At 37.9% G+C, this 18,256-nt stretch overlaps 1 protein-coding gene across 1 annotated transcript in view; it reads left to right on the top strand.

The window, feature by feature from the left end:
• The window catches only part of COBLL1 (cordon-bleu WH2 repeat protein like 1), a gene marked incomplete at both ends in the record, with an annotated part of 74,415 nt that overhangs the window by 25,286 nt on the left and 30,873 nt on the right, over positions 1–18,256 (top strand). Inside the window, one exon of the mRNA XM_079539237.1 lies at positions 17,023–17,202. Coding sequence (XP_079395363.1) covers positions 17,023–17,202 — 180 coding nt within the window. The remainder of the gene's footprint in view (positions 1–17,022; positions 17,203–18,256) is intronic.

Raw genomic sequence — 18,256 nt, 5'->3', positions numbered from 1 at the left:
TACAGCCATCTGTGGCATGTTTTTACATTGTGTCAAAACAGGAAAAACATAATATACCATCTGTTACCTACCCATATTCTATTGCATAAATCAACACAAAAAATATTAGAAAACTCTTCCAGTTTGCAACTCAGGTTGCCTCTTATGTATCTTATTGGTAGCAATCACTGTGCCCTGATGTTACCACCATCACAGGAGTACAAGTTTACTTCTAGGGTATAACTTCAGTGTTCTGAGGGGAAGAACTGATTTCTTGGAGTTTTGGGGCAGTTGACCCCTCAACTTTGGTGTCTTTTCCCTGAAGCACATGTGTATCCCTCAAACTAAAAGCTGACGATTCCCTTGCAATTTGCTGTTCCTTTTGTTTTTAAGTAAATATTTTTTTCTGGATAATGTTTACTAGTATCCCCTCTTTCTCTGAACAGCAAGCATGACTTGAAGCATTTCACTATTGTGCAGGTTTCTGTTGTGACTTTTAATCTTAATGCTTTTATGCTTTTCTTTCATGGTTTGTTTTTGTTTTGTTTTTTCTTCCTTTCTCCATTATTTTATGTTCCTCTATAGAGTTTAATCCATGCAGAGTTTCCCAACTCCCTTGATTTGTGGTTCTGGAAAAAGAAAATGTCCTCTTGGGAAGAAAACTGGCACAGAAGAAAATACTAAAAACAGCAGTGGATTAATGAGCCGTATCCATAATGATTGAGATGAAATGTTACTCAGCAAGGTCTGAAATACTCTGAATATTTGCTGCATGTTGCCTTCTTGCTGAGTAGACAGAACTGTAATTGGTGTGAAAATGAGGATAAAAGGTTTATTGAGATAGAGAGGTGGAAGAGTCACGCTGCAGTTTAAGGGAAGTCATGTTGTGGCAGGTAACTCATGGGATGGGCAGGTAGCCTAAAATAGAGCCCTTTCGACCTTGGAATAAGGTTGTTTGTTTGTTTGTTTGTTTTGTTTGTTTTTTAGCAAGCATTCTTATTTTGTCCTTAATTTGCTCAGCTGTGGTGAGAGCTTGTAAGCACTAGCTTAGTGTTCAAGTTAAATTAGCAAAATGTGTTTCTCTGCAGACTCTGATGCAGCAAGCACAGTTGAAATAAAACAAGGAACTCCCTGTGTAGCAATATACCTACAGTGTAAATGTCTTATTTAATGCTATAGGAAAAACTTACTTGCTATGCTGACCAAATAAATGGCTGAGGGGAAAGCAGCTGAGAGTTTTTTCTGGTCTTAGAGAAAGATTCTGCTAGTCTCAAACCAAGAGCATTTTAAGAAAACTAAACAAGTATGGCATATGATGGTGAGCTTTGCATGGCCACCTACTAATTTGCACAAAAATAGGAGTTCCACAGGCCTCTCTGATAGAATTTTTAGTTTGGTGTATTAATAAACCAGCAAAGAGGCTGAATATTGACCTGGCAGTTTGGTGACAGCAAAAATCTGTTATTCATGGTAATTAGAGCAGAGGTGACTGTGAAAACTTAGAAGAATTTTACAAAACAAGTGACTGGATAATGAAATGGGGTGAAGTTCACTTCAGATTTAAATTCAGTAGGAATCTATTTGTTGTGTAAATTGGTAAAGAAATGAAAAGAGAAGACGTGATTCTGGCACTTTCTAAATCTCTAAAGGCAATATGATGAACAGTTCTGGTCTCTGTCTTCTCCAGAAGGATATAATGGAACTGGAGTAGGTTCAGAGACAATCATTGGGTATGGTTGAAGGAAGTATATGGTGTTCATATGAGACATCATGATCTGATCTCTCTGCTCGTGTCCTTACATTTACTGCTTGTGCTTGTACTGATCTGTTGTTTTCTAATTATTCCAAGTAAGTGAAGGGAGAACATGCAATAGAAATTGTCTAATGGTATTGCACAAAATCTTTAGGCCAAATGTTAAATAACGGAAAAATAATTAAGTCCCCCTCAATTTTGAATGCTTAAGCAACTTTCCTTGTTGATGTGTAACTTGCCTAAGAAAAATTCTTGGTCTGGTTCCAAACCATTTGGAAGCCTCCCCTCCAGTTCTTTTTGATAGAACAAAACCGTTTGCCTTTCCCTGGAGACTTGTCTGTGCTGATCCATGACATATGAGATGTCATCTCAGTAGGTACAAAGCAACTGAAGAAACAGAGTACTTAATAAAGCAGGAATGTAACCTGGAAGGATTTTTATTCTTAGCTAGGTAATCCAGGTTTCCTGCTATTCTTGCTACTTTCAGGCTTTAGGATCTCACAAATATTATTTTTAAAAAATAATCATAACTATTTCAGGATTAGATGAAATATCAGATTGTTTTAAAGTCTTTTGTTTATAACAATAGAGACAGTGGGGAGTTGGAAGCTCTTTGAACCTCAGTCGTTTCCCTACTGGATTTAAAAAAAAAAAAAAAAAAAAAAAAAAAAAACATCATTCTGGACAACTTCTCCAAATGCCAATAAATGGTACAGATCCATTGTGTTCTGATAACCGTTAGGCTCTTTTTGGGATGGTGTTGTTTGTTTTCCTCTTTTTCCTCAGTACAGAAATGCTCAGTATTCTGGTTATCTTCAGATTTTCTTGTCTGTGATTAACTAGAGATCTGAAAAGATAAGTGCTGGGAAGTTAGTTTTACTTCACTTGCTGGTATGTGCAAGTCTTCATATCTTCATATCTCAGAAACTGTGAACTGTGAACCCACAGAATTCTGTGGGTTAGGGAGTAGGAAACAGCCCCTGAAAATCTACCCTAGACAAATGAAAGGGACTTCTTCAGAAACTTTTGTATCTAGCGCTGTAGTGTTCTTGTATTTAGCAATATAGATTGCTGCTTTCTCTTAAAGTCTACAGGCACAAGAAGTTCTATGTTTATGAATGTTCACATGTATTCCCTTTTGCTGCTGAGAGTAGTTGATGTTTCCTTTTTAGGGCATCTTTTCCAATGCAGCAATGCCAAGATGAGTAGTTGAAGTAGATTGTTTTATGGGAAAAATAAAAAGAATTTGAAAATTCTGAAGAAGTTCTAAGAAAATATTTTAATTGCCCTCCCTTAGATTTTATTTTGTAATACCCAGTCTAAACTCTTTTGGCCAGGTCTTTAAAAATTCTCAATATTTTTGTACATATTCTAGGAACTCATTAAAAACAAAACAAAAAAACACTAGAGGCATTTTGAAAACTGCAAGAAGGGAATTTAAGTAAGTAAACAGTAGATCAAACTTGATACTTCAGATAGGAGAGAACTGGACATTAATATGAATATTAATTGAACACCTGTAGGTGCAACCAATAGAGCGGGATGTAAATGAATGATTCCAAGCAGAATTTCCAGTTGTTTTCTGCCACATAGGACAAGCTGGCCACATGGAATATATTGGTGTCTTAAAGACTGCACTGATAGCCTGTTTGTTTGCACTGAAAATTTTACTACTGGTTGTCTTAAGTCCTGCAATGCTGCCTGGATCTGTGACCCTGTTGACCTCAGCTTTTCAAATTACTAAGCTTGTTTTAAGGCTTTTTCCTCGTAGTGTCCTTAACATTCAAAGTTTAGTTCCAGCCTGATGGTTATGTGGATGCCCACTGAGCACTGTTGTGAAGGTTTGTTTCATTTAACCTTGCATGTTAGGTAAAACTGATTTAGAGTTCTGTTCTGTCTGAGGTGGTGCTGAGTGGCCACTTGTAGCAAGACTTCTTGGCTGAGAGAAGCCAGCTAAGGAGCTATCAGTGTTTGGCGCTGTGCACAGGGACTCGCAGATGCTGCCCTCTCTCCGAAGCGGCACACAGACCTCTGCGAAATGCCCTGTGGCCTAATATGGATCTAGAAGCAGCATCTACTAATGATAGGAACCTGCAGGATGATACAGCTGGTATTAGTCCTTGCCCAAAAGAGTTTGGCTGCATTCCTTCCCATCACCTGGACAGATTGAATTGTAAGCAGTTTTCACGCTTCTGTATACTTTGAGAAGAAATGAATGAACTGAGAATTGCTTTTGAAGCAATTTCTGTTTTTTTCTTGATAATGGTGTCATGCTTCTTTTATTGTCCTACTTCAAACACTGTAAAGTTTGTTTTCTTCCAAGGCAACATAATTGTTGTACTTCTGTTTGTGATACTGATTAGTGTGTCAGTCATTTCATAGGCAGTACTGATGATCAAATTAGCTTGATTTAGAGTTATTTTCCTCTGCAGTCCAAGCATTTATCTAGTCACCAAAATCTGCTTATCTGAACTGTTTAGTTGGATATCTTACAGATGGAAAAATGGGGAAGGATAAAAAAAAAAGTAAGAAAGAGGGAAGAGTCCTAATTCAAAGGTTTCCTATTAAGGTTTTCTTGTAGAAAGAAAAGGAGCACAGAAAACAGGATAGGATTCTTTTTACGGTATCATAAAGACACAACAAAGCTACTTAGTACTCCTTTGAATTGGCTGAAGTAGACGTGTCAGGATTAATGACCATACAAATCTCAGATGTACTGTGTAGGCTGTTTGGTCAGGTGGTGGGATTATAAATAGGTAGGCTTAATGATGTCAGTGGTAAAAGAAAGGAGTGACAGCATGCTTGCCATGCACATGCTTGATCCAGCCCTTCTACCTACATATGCTGTTGAAAGGAATTCACTTGATTTTAATGGAGAAGAGAAACCTGACTTCTCTTAGAGGTAGGCAGAAAAGTAGCTTAACCAATTTTAGCTGTTCTCCTGCCCCCTCCTCTTGCTTAAATGGTCACCAGAATGGCTTCCAGGTGGTACTTTTATTACCTTACTGGGGAATGTCAGTCTAGCAGCTATTGTGTTAGATATATGCAGGTAAAACTTTGACATGCAGCACAGTTCTGGTTGGAGTAGGTTGGAATTCTGGAAATGTTTGCTGACAAATATTTTGCAAGACTAAGAATGAAATTATTGGTATTTACACAGCATTTCCTGGCTTGTTTGGATTAACTTGCCTGAACTCCCGTTGTGAGGAAAAATATTTACCATAATTATGCATCTCTAGCAATGTTTAAGTCTATGCTTTTGCGGGGAAGGCAGATTCACGGATAAGGTAGTAGTTAAGTTGTCAGAATCCAAATACAGACCTGTAAAAGGAAAGAATTAAAGTCTGTAGTGCTGCATTCAGAGGAATTGTGTAATTCTTCCAGTCCAAGATACAAAAAGCTTTTTATCCTCTTCCTGGCTGGAAGACAAGGGTGAATAAAGACCTGTCAGTATATCCAAGTGGATGGACTGCTAGAATTTCAGTGCTGCACTTTTGGGTATAGAAGAGTTTCGTCTGTTATTTTAAGTTTCAGGTGGCCACCCAGAAGTTCAAATTAGATTGTGTTAAATGAAGAATGTTGTATGACGTGGATACATCACGGCTTTTCTGCCTTTGATTGATTTTCATTGTCCATCTAATGTTGATCTGAAGTTTTGTTTGGAAGAGATGCAATTGTTAACAACTTGTAGAAGTCAATGCCTTTTTGTTTCTTATAGCAAGATAAGAATGTGTGTTCATTTAGTATTACATAGCACTTTTATTTATCACAGAGCATTAAAGCATTTTGATAATACCTAAATAGACTCTAACTGCACAATGCCAAGATATATTTTGTTTACAACAAGAAAAAAAAAGAATTTGAGAAAAAACCTTCAGCTGAGCTTCATGTAGAAGTTGGTACGCTTCTTGTGCTGAATTGTAATGTTCAAAACTCAGCAGTGAGTTTGGAAAAGCTGAAAAGGGCAAGGGAGTGAATAGTGTTGTATCCCAGCAGTCAGAGCAAGTTACTCATCTATGTAACATAGGAAAGTTTCTTTACATTCCGTAGAGGAGGCCGCTGCTGCTGATAGTTGTTAAAGAAGTTACTAAGAACAAAATTTTCCCTACTGTGTAGTTAAGGCTGAATGTCTGTACTCTTTGCAAAGACTTTTACTAATGGAGTGCTGGGGCATCCAAAGCAGCTTTGATGTCACCCACCATGGTGCAAGGAGTCAGATTGCTTTGCAGAAATGTTGTGTTCTGTGCCTGCTGCAAGGTTGCAGTAAGAATTGATTTGGGGGATTTTGAGTCCACAGATGAAAATGAAGAAGGGGGCTAACAGCAACTCTCACATGTAGAAGAGGATGAGTTTGGGGGGGAGGATGTTGTAGTGTTTCTTTGGGGCGCTGAATTGCCAGCCTGGGGGGAGCTCAAGTTAAAAGGGATGAAGGGGAAGGAGGTTCCCACAGCTAGTGGTAGCAAAGGTGGGAATGAAAACTGCTGCCAGGGTGATGCTAGGAAGAGAGCTGGGGCAGCATTTCTGCTGTGCTTCCACCACCCAGCTCCCTGCACATCGGATTTGGGCTGAGGCAGCAGCGCTGTGCTTAAGGGTGGCAGGGGGGCTACCCTGCTCCAAAGGGTAGGGACTTTGCTGCTGTGCTCTGAGAGATGAGCAGGAGATGGGCACTCATGGCATTTGTTCTTAGTTTTGCAACGAGTGTAGGAGTGTTTGCCACAATGTTTGAGTGACATACAAGGTGGGGAGAATCTTTTTTTTTTTTTTTTTTATTACACCCTAGTTTTCAGGATGGTAACTAAGTTGAAAAATGAAAGTGTGGGGATTCTTTTCATGGGATTTAGTAAAGCTAACACTTATTTTGGTACAGTTTCCTAGCCTGAACTTAACTTTTTCCTCTTTCATTTTCTTTTCTGTAATAAATAACATGCCTCATTTGCTTACATGGTTCTGTGCAAGTAGTACATGGTTCTCATGCATGGTAGCTCTTTCTTGCTTCTCTTTTCACATCCCATGACATCTATGTAACTTGTGTATTTTTTTTTTTTTTAAAGCTTCTGCCTTAGGATTGAAAGCTTTCCTGCCTTCTCAATGCCTTCCAATGCTCGATATCATGTCTCTTCTCCCATTTAATAACTCTTCTATTTCTTGGTTATGCAAATGTACAGAACACTCTGGAGTTTTACCAAATTATAGATGCCTAAATGGCCCAGCTGCTAAGAGAAGGCTGCTGGTAGCCGAAGAGCTTTCTGCCAGGGAGAAATCTTGGCTTGTTCCAAAGAGCTGCCTGACAACCAGAAATCAGGTCAGTTCTTTTCAAAGTCACATCATGTGCTTGACTCCGTTCTTCCTGTAGTGGATCTGCAGCTGGGAGACTGGGAGGCTGCAGCTGAAGGCAGCAGGGGGTAAAGCTTTGCTTTTCTGTTGTTACTGCAGAGCTTCCTAGCACCTGACCTGCATTTTTTTTTTTTTTTTCTGTGTTGCCCACCTGCACCTATTTCAACAGCTGTGTTGAGGGCTGTGTGTATGGGAGGAAAGGAGTAGAATTTGTGTTAGTTTCTTTCCTGGCTGCTGTGGTACTGGGTGGCTTTTTCTTCTTGCCTTGCCCAGCCTCTAAATCCATCCAGTGCCTGCCTCCAGTGTTACTTCTAAAACACAATTTTGAACAGCAGAGAAAAGCCGCAGAAGAAAAGCTCAGATAAATTGGCAGTTCTTTGCTCCATTGATGTTCAGAACAGCAGCTAAAAAACCTGTGAGCAGAGCCAAGCGTTTCATCTGCAGGCTTTGAAAGATGTGCTGCTATACCTGCTTTCATGGCTAGTAGATAACAGCCAGGAGGGCAGATTTAGGTTTTTCTCTATTTGAGAGCCCCTAATTGAACTTCTCTTGCTGGTCAGAGGAAAAGAATATCTGTACGCGTGTGCTTCTACAGAAGTTCTTGAAAAAAGATTTGAGTTTGTTCCTAGTGGAGCTGACATATGTTTGCTTGAGTTTTAAATACTTGTTAGATTTACTAGTGTATCAAAGGTTAAGCTCCCCCTTTCAGATCAAGCTGCTCTTTGTTTTCTTTTCCTGTTTATTCAGCCAGTTATATATTACTCAATCACTGTTACAAATTTACTGCTTTCTCTTCCCTGCTCCTTCCTTTGTCAGATTGCTTTCATAACTGTAAATATAATAAAGACCAAATGAGTCATATGAAGTTTTTTTAGTTTTGAATGCTGTTCAGGTTGTTTCACTTCTCTTTTGATAGCAAACCGAACTTTATTTTCACTTTCAATAATTTGTGAAAAAGTTGCGAGTGGGAATAAGTATCTGCTTATTACAGCGACATGTTACACACTGCTTGCCAAATTTGTATTTTGTGTTAGCATTATATACTTCACAAGTCCAAGATCTGAACCTCCTTAAAAGTAATGTTGTTGGAACTAATTTTCCTCCACAACTCTTCTTTTTAATTTTCTCCTTTTAAGAAGTAATACTGCTTTTGGCACAACAGGTTGTGATAGAAAGGATTTACTTGTATAAGAATGTATTTTTCTAATTCCTTAATAATAACATTTATGCTAATTTACAGCATAATTGTTGTTGTTATTATTTTACCCTCTGTTGCCTGATAGCACTGCAAGCTCTTGGCTGTCTTCTAGCAGCAGGACAATTCTTACACCTAAAAAGGAGCTCACTGTTTTTCACTGAGCAGTGTAAAGCAACACAGATTTGATGGTTATCTGTATGCAAAGGCTGGGCAGTCTTTCTTTTGTTTTAAGTGACCTTGAAAAGGTCACTGTATTCATAGTTATTATTTCATTTGTAAGAGTGATGAACAAAAATCCTTTTTTTTTTTTTTTTTTTCCAGAAAAGTTTTAAACTTGTGTTTGAGTTAGTTACGTTGAAGTTGGAGTTGGTGTCCCTTTAATGCTAGGAGGGCCACCATTACAAACATGCTTTTCAAGATTGCCACTGCCATGGGGACAGACAGTCGAGTGAATATCTATTCTAAATGGCCTGGAGGGAACTGAAGGATTCACTTGCTGCTTTCTTGCTTTCAGTGTGAACCAGTTGCCGAAAGATTCCATGAAGCTTTCATCTTACTGTCATGGTTACGGTCCCAGTCCAGTGATTTACTTCCCTCTAGGATAAAACTCTTCTAAAAAAAAAAAAAAAAAAAAATCTTTTCTTTAGAACTCTGAGGACAGTTAAGGACGGATTCAACACATTCCATTGACTAGGAAAAGTTTTTTCTCTACTGAGAGCTTTAAAAACACATCTTAATTCCTGGGATGGCTTATTCTTGATCCTTTTTATTTATGGGAAGAGAAATGGGGTGTTTTTTTGTCGTTGGGTGTTTTTTGTTTGTGTCTCCTAAATGTAGACACAAATAAGAGAGGATTGCTGGATTCTCACTGAGTAAACTCGTAGAGATGATCTAAGATCAACTTGTTAATTGTATCACTTGTAGTATCACTACTGACATATCAGTGTATTGGTTGCACAAAGCGTTTTCCTTTTAGGAGAACCCTTTACTTGGTCCTTTCTTTCTAGTGTCTTTTTCTTTTGTAATATTTTTTTAAGCACTGGGATTAATTTGCAATATTTATCTTCTTTCCCACTTATAAATATATATAGAAACTGCACTGTGTAATACTTCACTGTCTCAAAGAGTTACAAGATTTTCATGGTTATTTCTCCAACTGGAAATTGGAGTTAAAATGTATTTCTGTACTTTTTTTTTTTTTCTTTCGTGTAGCTATTGAAGTGCCTGGTAGGTACAGTAACTAAACAATGTAACTTCAGAATCTTCCCAAACAGGGAAGTGTATGAGTTTAGAGCCTGAAAGTTCACATTTATTTGTGGAGCAAATACAACAAACACTTCTTTCCTTTTGCTCTACACATACCATAAGTCTGGCTTGAAAGGATAACCTCCCAAGAATGAACCATGCTTGCCTCTCATTGATCCATACCTTCATCTTAACATCCAGCTGATGCTTTCATAGTGGAAATAAATATACAGACTGTGTATCAAACAGTGTTATTGATCTAGAGATGAAAGCCTAGTATCTACGCTGATTGGCACATTATATAGATGTCACGATGCTGGCAGAGCAGCTAGCTGCTTAATTTTAAGAATAAATATAATAATACTGTAGTACTGCAATTTTTTTTGCAGAAACCTGAACCACAAAAACAAAACACTGCAGAGAAAGTTTTAATACATGTATATGTATAGCATAACTTTTTGTTTCTTGTACTGAAACTTTAAATTACTGAAGTAATTCTACATTTTTTTCAAGTAACTAGTTGGAAATGTGTGTGCATAGGGGTAGGATGCAGCAAGCAACAGTGAAAGATGGTTAGAATGTAGTGTAAATGGTTACATACGATGGTTTCATTTCTATTTTCTGAGCATAATGGCCACTGGAGGGAGAGGAAGGAATCTCTAGAACCTTAGAAATCAAATTAAAAATCTGCTTTTGAGAATGGTTGGAATTTGGTGGTGGAGGTGTTTGTTTTTGAGGAGAGCTCCAATTAACTGAAGTAAAGAACTTCCAGTCCTTTTTTCTCTGTCAACTTGAAACTTGGACTGGAAAAAAACAAGGATAGGAATGAGTGAATCTAAGATAAGAAAGATAAGTCTCTGAAAATGGAAAACAAACAAACAAACAAAAGCAAAAAAAAAAAACACAACAAAGGTCTTCTGTTGTGGTATGAAATAAATACAATTTTAAGTATGTGCTGGAAGGTGGACTCATCAAGCATTGCAAAATATTAAGATGTTTATGTGCAATAACCCAAGCACATACGCTGTTGTATGTCTGTGTAATATCATTAGGCTCTGACTGTAGTCGATGTTATGCAATGGTTCCTCATACTGATGAACAGATATATGGAGACTCACGCTTTCTGTGTCCTTTACTAATAGTGCACAGGATAACAGAAGCTCATACGATAGGATGTCTGGAAGAAATTTTTTGCTTTGAATGCACAGATGCCAGGTATCAGATCAGAGATAGAAAAATGCATAGAAGGTGAATCCTATGCTCACACACATGCTGTTCTGCTCTGCTAGTGGTGCTAAGGGTGGAAAAAGAAACGGTCCTACTTAAGTGTTTTCATTTTGGTCTATCACAAGATTATGCAGAGCGGATAAACAGCATCTCTGTAACTACTGTAACAAAATGTACTCTGAAGAAAAGTGTTGTACATGGGGTAGGTATGTCAGTGCCATTGTTAGCATTCAGATGAAGAACAGTGCAGATGAAAATTCAACTGTGTTTCAGTAAGGAAAAGAAACCATCTGTAATTACACTGCAGATGAAAATGATGCTATTGTATATTATTCCATTTTTCATATCTTTGATTATGTAATTATCAAGTCCTCAACTGGGAGCTCCAGCTTTCCAACCAATTTATGTCTTATGAAATACTTAGATTTTTTTTTTTTTTAAAAGGGGCTGACATCCGAAATATATAGTTGTGATTTTCATAAGAGATATAAAGGCTTCTGTTCAGTGGTTGTTTTTTTTGTTTTGTTTTGTTTTTTTGAGTGACTTACCTTGGAAAGCCTATAGCTACCAGAATCGGGCAGTAATGTGGTGGTTGTCACGGAGCATTTTCCTTTCAAGTAGCATCTGATCTTGAAGATATGCAGCACTGGTGCTGTGAAATCACTTACCTCTCTGGGGATAATGAATAAACAGCAGGAAAGTTGGTGCTTTCTTACTTATTGTACATGACAAATCTGTGAGTATTAAAGATAAGTATTGAAGTGGGAATGCTTGTAGAGGATATTTGTGGCTTAAATATTTAGCCTGTATATTGCCCAGAACTGATGCATCATTGTAAGTGAAAAACACTGAGGTAAGCCTGAACTCTTGTTAACTATTCTTTCACTGAACAGATGATGTGCAAGATTTCCACTGTCTGCCTCGGCTACGTAGCAGTGGAGCAGCATTGTTGTAATAATTGTGATAACTGCTTTGAATGAGAAGTCAAAGACAAGAAAAGATCTAGAAGAAGCTTTACTAAATGGCCTGTTTCCTTTCTGGAGGTGATCTCAGTGCTTTTCTGACTTTGAGTGGGGGAAAAAAAAGTTCTACTAGTTTTGGCATTTAGTGAAGTTTGAAATAATCTCTCCTTCGTATAATTGGGTGTTTTTAGTGTCGCAGTGCAAACTTAGTTTGTTTAACAAACTTAAATCCATCTCTCGTACAGCAGAAAGCTTTTATTCCTCTAGATTTAGTGAATTTTTTCAGTACCTCAGAGTTGACTCAATTTCAGTTGATATCCCTTATGTCTTTTCCTGTGTGATCGCTTAAGTGATTTCAATAGAAAACTTGAGAGCTGGTCCTACTGAGGTTAGAGCCAAAATAATGTCACTAAAAGGGCTATGAAGGTGCCTCTGTGCGGTATCTTAGTAATTTGCTCGAGACTGGAAGTTAAGTGCTGTAAACATTAATACTCTTTGAGATCAGGGATTGAAGAGGTGGATTGTTTATGCTGTTGCCTTTGCTTGTGTACAAATGTAGCAGATAGATTTCCTCTTTTCTCCAGTTTTTGGGGAAAGTGATCCTTATCAAGAGGAAGTGCTGGCAGTAACTGAAATATCCAGGTCACTGTAAGTTCAAGTATTTCTCATTGTTTTAAAAGACCTTTTGCCAGTTACTGGTGCAAGATACTTTAGTTATAAAATACACTGCTTGTTGATTTCTAATGGGATTTTTCTGAAACTTCTTTATATTTTTTTCCAGTTTAACATCAAATAAATATAGTTTTATTTATTGTACCCAGACTTTGATTTCAAAAAGGGCTTTCACACATTGAAATCATTGGCACTATTAGTTTTTTTATTATTTTTCTGCAAGCAGGAAGCATGTTGATATACAGCAACGGAACTTAATTTTGTAAAAGTGGGACCTGAAGCGCTTAAAATGTTGTCTTTATGGCCTTGCATTTGATTTGAACAGCTGTACTGCTTTTACTTAACAAAATGGTGAAATATATCTGTATTTTAGCTGGAAGAATTCTTTAACATCCTCTAGCTGCCTTTTCTGGGGCTGGGAAGAATTAGGAAAGAAAGTGGTTTTTTTTCTACTTCATATGATTAAATGGATGACACTCATGTCACAGATTAGTGGATGGCTGGAGTTGTTTATCCCATGGTAAACTGGGGAAGCACATCCCTTGGTGTGGGCTGGCATCTCTGTGTCTGTGCAGAGCAGTCAGGCAGCTGGGGGGCAAGGAAGCAGGGAGCACCCACCTTGTGTGGGACGCTGCTGCGCAGTTTCCAGGGGAGTTTTAATTAAACTTTGTCCTTACTTGATTTAAGTTTCTATTTTAACTCATGTTTGTATGCTGTGGCTAAATCAGGTGTATATTGATTCTTCCCACAGCTCTCCCTTAATTCTGTAGTAGCCAATAAAATAATGTTTTGGGTTGTTCTAACTTCTAATATTTACTCTGCAAATTAGATTAGAATAGGTCTGCTTAGCTCCCAGCACATCTGGAAGCCATCTGAACATGAAAGGTGCTGTGAATGGGACCGTATATGGAGCACCTTTTTCTGACTTCCAAATGTTTATTTTTATATGATTGGTATTTATTCCTCCTTGTTATAATTGCATTTTACCTTACTTAACATTCAGAGAAGAAACTGCCTTAACCATTCTGTGTTTTTAGCAAAATCATTAAAAATGCTAGCAGCCTTCTGGCAGAGATGAAGAGATGAGAGAAAACCAGGCATTTGCTTGGTTGATTTTTATGATGGATAAGAATTTGAAAATGATTCCACCAACTTGGAGTTATTTGGATAATGCTGGTTTTGTGATTTTTGGTGTTTGGTTCCTCAGGGTGCCTGAGAGAAAGTGCCTGTAGCAACTTCTTGCTGACTACACTGCAAAAGAGGAGGGGAGGGCTTGCAGGTTAAAAGGTTAAAAGGGCAGAAAAAAACTGGATGAGGTTTAACAAAAGCAAGTGTAGAGTCTTGCATCTGGGGAGGAATAATTCCATGCACCAGTACAGGTTGGGGGATGACCTGCTGGAGGGGAGCTCTGCGGAAAGGGACCTGGGTGTCCTGGTGGATGACAGGTTGGCCATGAGCCAGCAGTGTGCCCTTGTAGCCAAAAAGGCCAATGGCTTACTGGGGTGCATTAAAAAGAGCGTGGCCAGCAGGTCAAAGGAGGTGATCCTCCCCCTCTACTCTGCCCTGGTGAGGCCTCATCTGGAGTACTGCGTCCAGTTCTGGGCTCCCCAGTACAAAAAAGACAAGGATCTCTTGGAGAGTCCAGCGGAGGGCCACGAAGATGGTGAAGGGCCTGGAGCATCTCCCCTATGAGGAAAGGCTGAGTGAACTGGGTCTGTTCAGTCTTGAGAAAAGAAGACTGAGAGGGGACCTGATCCAGGTCTATAAGTATCTAAGGTGTGGGGGGCAGAATGGCGAGGCCAGACTGTTTTCAGTGGTTTTGACTGTTTTGAGTGGAGACAGGACAAGGGGAAACGGCTGGAAACTGCAGCATAGGAAGTTCCACACAAACGTGCGCAAGAACTTCTTTACAGTGAGGTGACGGAGCACTGGAACAGGCTGCCCAGGGAGGTGGTGGAGTCTCCTTCTCTGGAGATGTTCAAGACCTGCCTGGATGCCTACCTGTGCGACCTGCTGTAGGGAACCTGCTTTGGCAGGGGGGTTGGACTCGATGATCTCTGGAGGTCCCTTCCAACCCCTACAATTCTGTGATTCTGTGATTCTGTGGAAAGTACTGCTGCAAGTGGATTCTCACCACCCTGTCACTTGCTGCTTTTGCTCTGCACCTACAGATGTAGTAACATCTGATGTTGTTTGCATTACCAAATAGCAACTCAGGGATCATGTGAATGCACGTCTCCAAAACAAACAAACAAACCTTGAAAGACCAAATGCAACTCTTTTGGGGGGAGTATAAGACATGAAAGAATAGGTAAAAAATGAAGAAAAAAGTCCCTGTGACATCTGGAAACAGAAAATGAGAGTATGGGGAAATCTGTTGTTTAGTAAGACACTTAATAAAACTCAGTATATCTTCTGAGAACATACACTTGGAGGTTTCTCCTCCTTTGAGTGGATTGGGAAACGTAAACGTGACTAGCCATAAAAATCCACAAAGATCTGTTGTAGATAAGAGAGGTTTGCTGTTCTTTGTTGGGGTAAATGGAAAGTCGACCTCACTACACTGCCTAACCCCACATCATGTGCTTATGTTCTTCATGAGTGTGTCTCCCATCATCTTCCAACTGTTGCACACAAATTTTGTCTCCTTTTTTCTAGTTCTAGCTCTCTGTAGTGTAAGCTGAACACTATAAATAAGCCTGCATTTTACTAATGGAGGGTGCACACTTATTGATGAGTTTGTTTTGGGTTGAGCATGATCTGTAGCAGTAGTGGAGTTCCAGCAATGAAATAGCATTTGTCTGCTTAATGGAAAATAGAGTCCACTAGCATTTGTGAACAATGGCATGTAGTCTTCAGGGATTGAATTCTGAGTTCATTTGTGATAAATAACCTGAAGTTGCCTAAAGATGTTGAAGATGAGTACAGAAGGGGAAAGGCATATTGCTTTGCTTTGGGCATAGATTTCTTTTTTCTTTCTTTTTTTTTTTTTTTTTTTTTTTTAAGTAACATGTTATAAGGGCTTTTTGTTTTTGTTTTTTTAATAGTTGTAATTATGTTGTTTTTGGCAGTTAGATGAAAGCTAAGGTTATACAGAACAAACAAACAAAGAGGAGGAGTAAAGAACAGCTTGATTTATAACACACTGTTGTAGAGACTGGAGCTAAATGTGCAGCTGACGCCACATGTCATGAGTCTTATGTGGAGAGAGGTGTGCAACAAAGCTAATTTGAAATATGAACAGAGAGGAGACACAAATGTTGATGATGAATGTTCATTGGGTGTGTTTGGACATTTAGGAGTTCTGATGAGCTGGGAGAGGCTGTGAATAGTTAATTATTCAGCACAGAGTTCTGAAGTTCAAAACTCCAAGTACTTTCAGAAACAGCTCAGTCATGTGAACCCTCGTTACACAGTCATCTTTTGCATTGTTGTTTTGGACCTTGTTTGTTCTTCACTGTAAGTGACTTTAAAATTTGTTTTGCCAAAAAATATGTTTCTAATTCTGTGCTACGTGTTTTATGTTACTTCTGTGGGATAAGTCCAAAAGTCAATGTTTTTGTTGTTAATGTAAACAAAGTTTGGTACAACACTGAGATCTAAACTGCAATCATAATTTTGGAATGAATAGCGTGCTCATATATATGTTTGTAGTTTAACTTTTAGTGAGTGTGGCTTCCTTCCAGTCTTTTTCTTTTTAAGAAATAAATTCTCGTGAGACAGTGCATGTCCATATAGGGCTTTTTTCTTCTAATGATGAAATTCTTAATAATAGTATCTTTTCCTCGTGATTATATTGGTGAAATGTAAAGTACTTTGAAGGGAACGTTCTACTATTTGTTGTAGGAAATAACAGAATTTATAGCATAGCATAAACAAATTGAGATGTAGAAAATGTTCCTTTTGGACCATTTTAGATTTTTTTTTATGTTTTGCAAAGGTTTTTGTGTATGCATGCGAAATAAGACTGGGAAGAAAAGTGAGAGAATAAATATAGGAAATCAACAGAGGTGGCAGGAAAACGTGGAAACATTTTGTGACTGAAATGTCAGGAAAGATCAATAATACTGCTATTTTATTACTATGTAGAACCAAATAGAGTAGAGTAGCTAGAATTTATTTAATAGGTTTTAATAATTAAAAGAATAAATTGGTGGGGAAAAGTATGATTTTTGCCATGCCTGTCTATCCAACAGATTAAACATACAGCGCAATTTAGCTGCGTGCAGTGTAGTTCAGTATTTCTGCTTACACCAATCTAGTAAGTCTGTTTGGAGAACACTCAAATAAGGTCTTGGCTTTTTCTATCTCAAGGGAGAAGAAAAGTAATTCATTTATTTTTGAGTGTATATTTTAAATATTAACAAAAGCTTTTAGTTTTGGACTCGCATTATTGGACATTTGTATTTAAACTTACCATACCAAAAACAAATCCATTTTTATTTGACAAGATAGATATTTTAGTTTGGTTATTTATCTTTGGTCACAACTGACTGTAAGTGCAAAATATTCTCTCATTCTTTCCTTACACATATTGATTTAATGCCATGAGTGAAAAGAATTAAGTTCATGATTCATTCCTGTCTCAAAACTTGATAGTTTGCAGGCCTGGAATCAAATATTTGACTTTACCTTGTATCCATTTATTTCAGAAGAAAAGCTAAAGCACCTCCTCCTCCATCTGAAGCCAGAACGGTCACTGATTGTCCATTTGATGACACAGAATCAGCCAACATCATCATGGAACAGAAAGAGAATGTAATTGATAAAGACATTGAACTGTCAGTGGTCCTGCCAGGAGATGTGATCAAATACACTACGGTTAATGGGAGGTATGTTACATGGAATGACATTTCTGTTTAATTTTCCTTTCCTACTGAAGTTTATTTCAACCTTTATCCAGGCATAACTCACTCTGTAAAATATACAAGTTTTATAAGACTGGGTGTTTTTGAGTAAATTTGAAAACATATACTTTACTTACCTTTTAGGAAGACTGTTTTTTGAAGCAGAAGGTCTGTATGGCACCTATAAGGATGCAAAGATACACCTGTAGTTCTTTCTCATCACTGCAGATCTCTAGAAAAATGCTGTTTGTGCGGTACACTGAATTTTCACATATGCTTTTTCTTTGTTAGACTTTTCTGCTTCCTACTAAGCTGCAAAGTCATGTGTTCAGCACTTCTACTTATTGCCTACTAGTAGTCCTAAAAATCATCATTTCACACAAAATATATAAAGCTTCAAAGAAAGCTTCTAGTTATAGCTTTGGTAACTTTTTTTTTTTTTAATAAATCAAATATGTTTTGCTGAACCTGGTTTTAATTTGGAATAAATATTTCAGTCTGTTAGTTGATGAAATGGATTGTGCATGTAACTCCCAAGTCACTTTTAGATCAGAAATTGATTGGTGAGTTGAAATCATAAATCCTGGGACTTAACCCACTGAGATAATTAACATTCTGTTCTTACTGAGAAGATCCTATGCAAACCCTTCTGTAGATCAGAGCAGTTGGAATGCCAGTCTGTGCTGAGTAACATAAACACGTAGCTACGCCGACCTCACGTTATAATCAGAGATACTGACTGTAGTGGCTTAAGTCTGTTTGCATGCCTTGTCATTTGCTAGAGCTGATGAAGTCATTTTTTAGGTATCACACATCAGAGCTGCAATGAATTAATTTGTATGGATCATTATTATTTTTTTCTCCATACATCTAGTTTTTCAGCATAAGTTAATTCATATTTCTTGAAAATATTATATTTCTTAAAAACAGATGTTCTAAAATAATTCGTTACTACTGTGATACTTTACAGTGTTCTGCTAGTAAGTTTACAGCAAGGAATATTTCTGTCTATAAATGTGGTTCTTTCCTCTATTTTCTA

Source organism: Tetrao urogallus (assembly GCF_951394365.1).
Source record: "Tetrao urogallus genome assembly, chromosome: 8".
Lineage (NCBI taxonomy): Eukaryota > Metazoa > Chordata > Aves > Galliformes > Phasianidae > Tetrao > Tetrao urogallus.
Note: the sequence above shows the minus strand (reverse complement) of the source record. Positions and strands in the feature narration are given on the sequence as shown.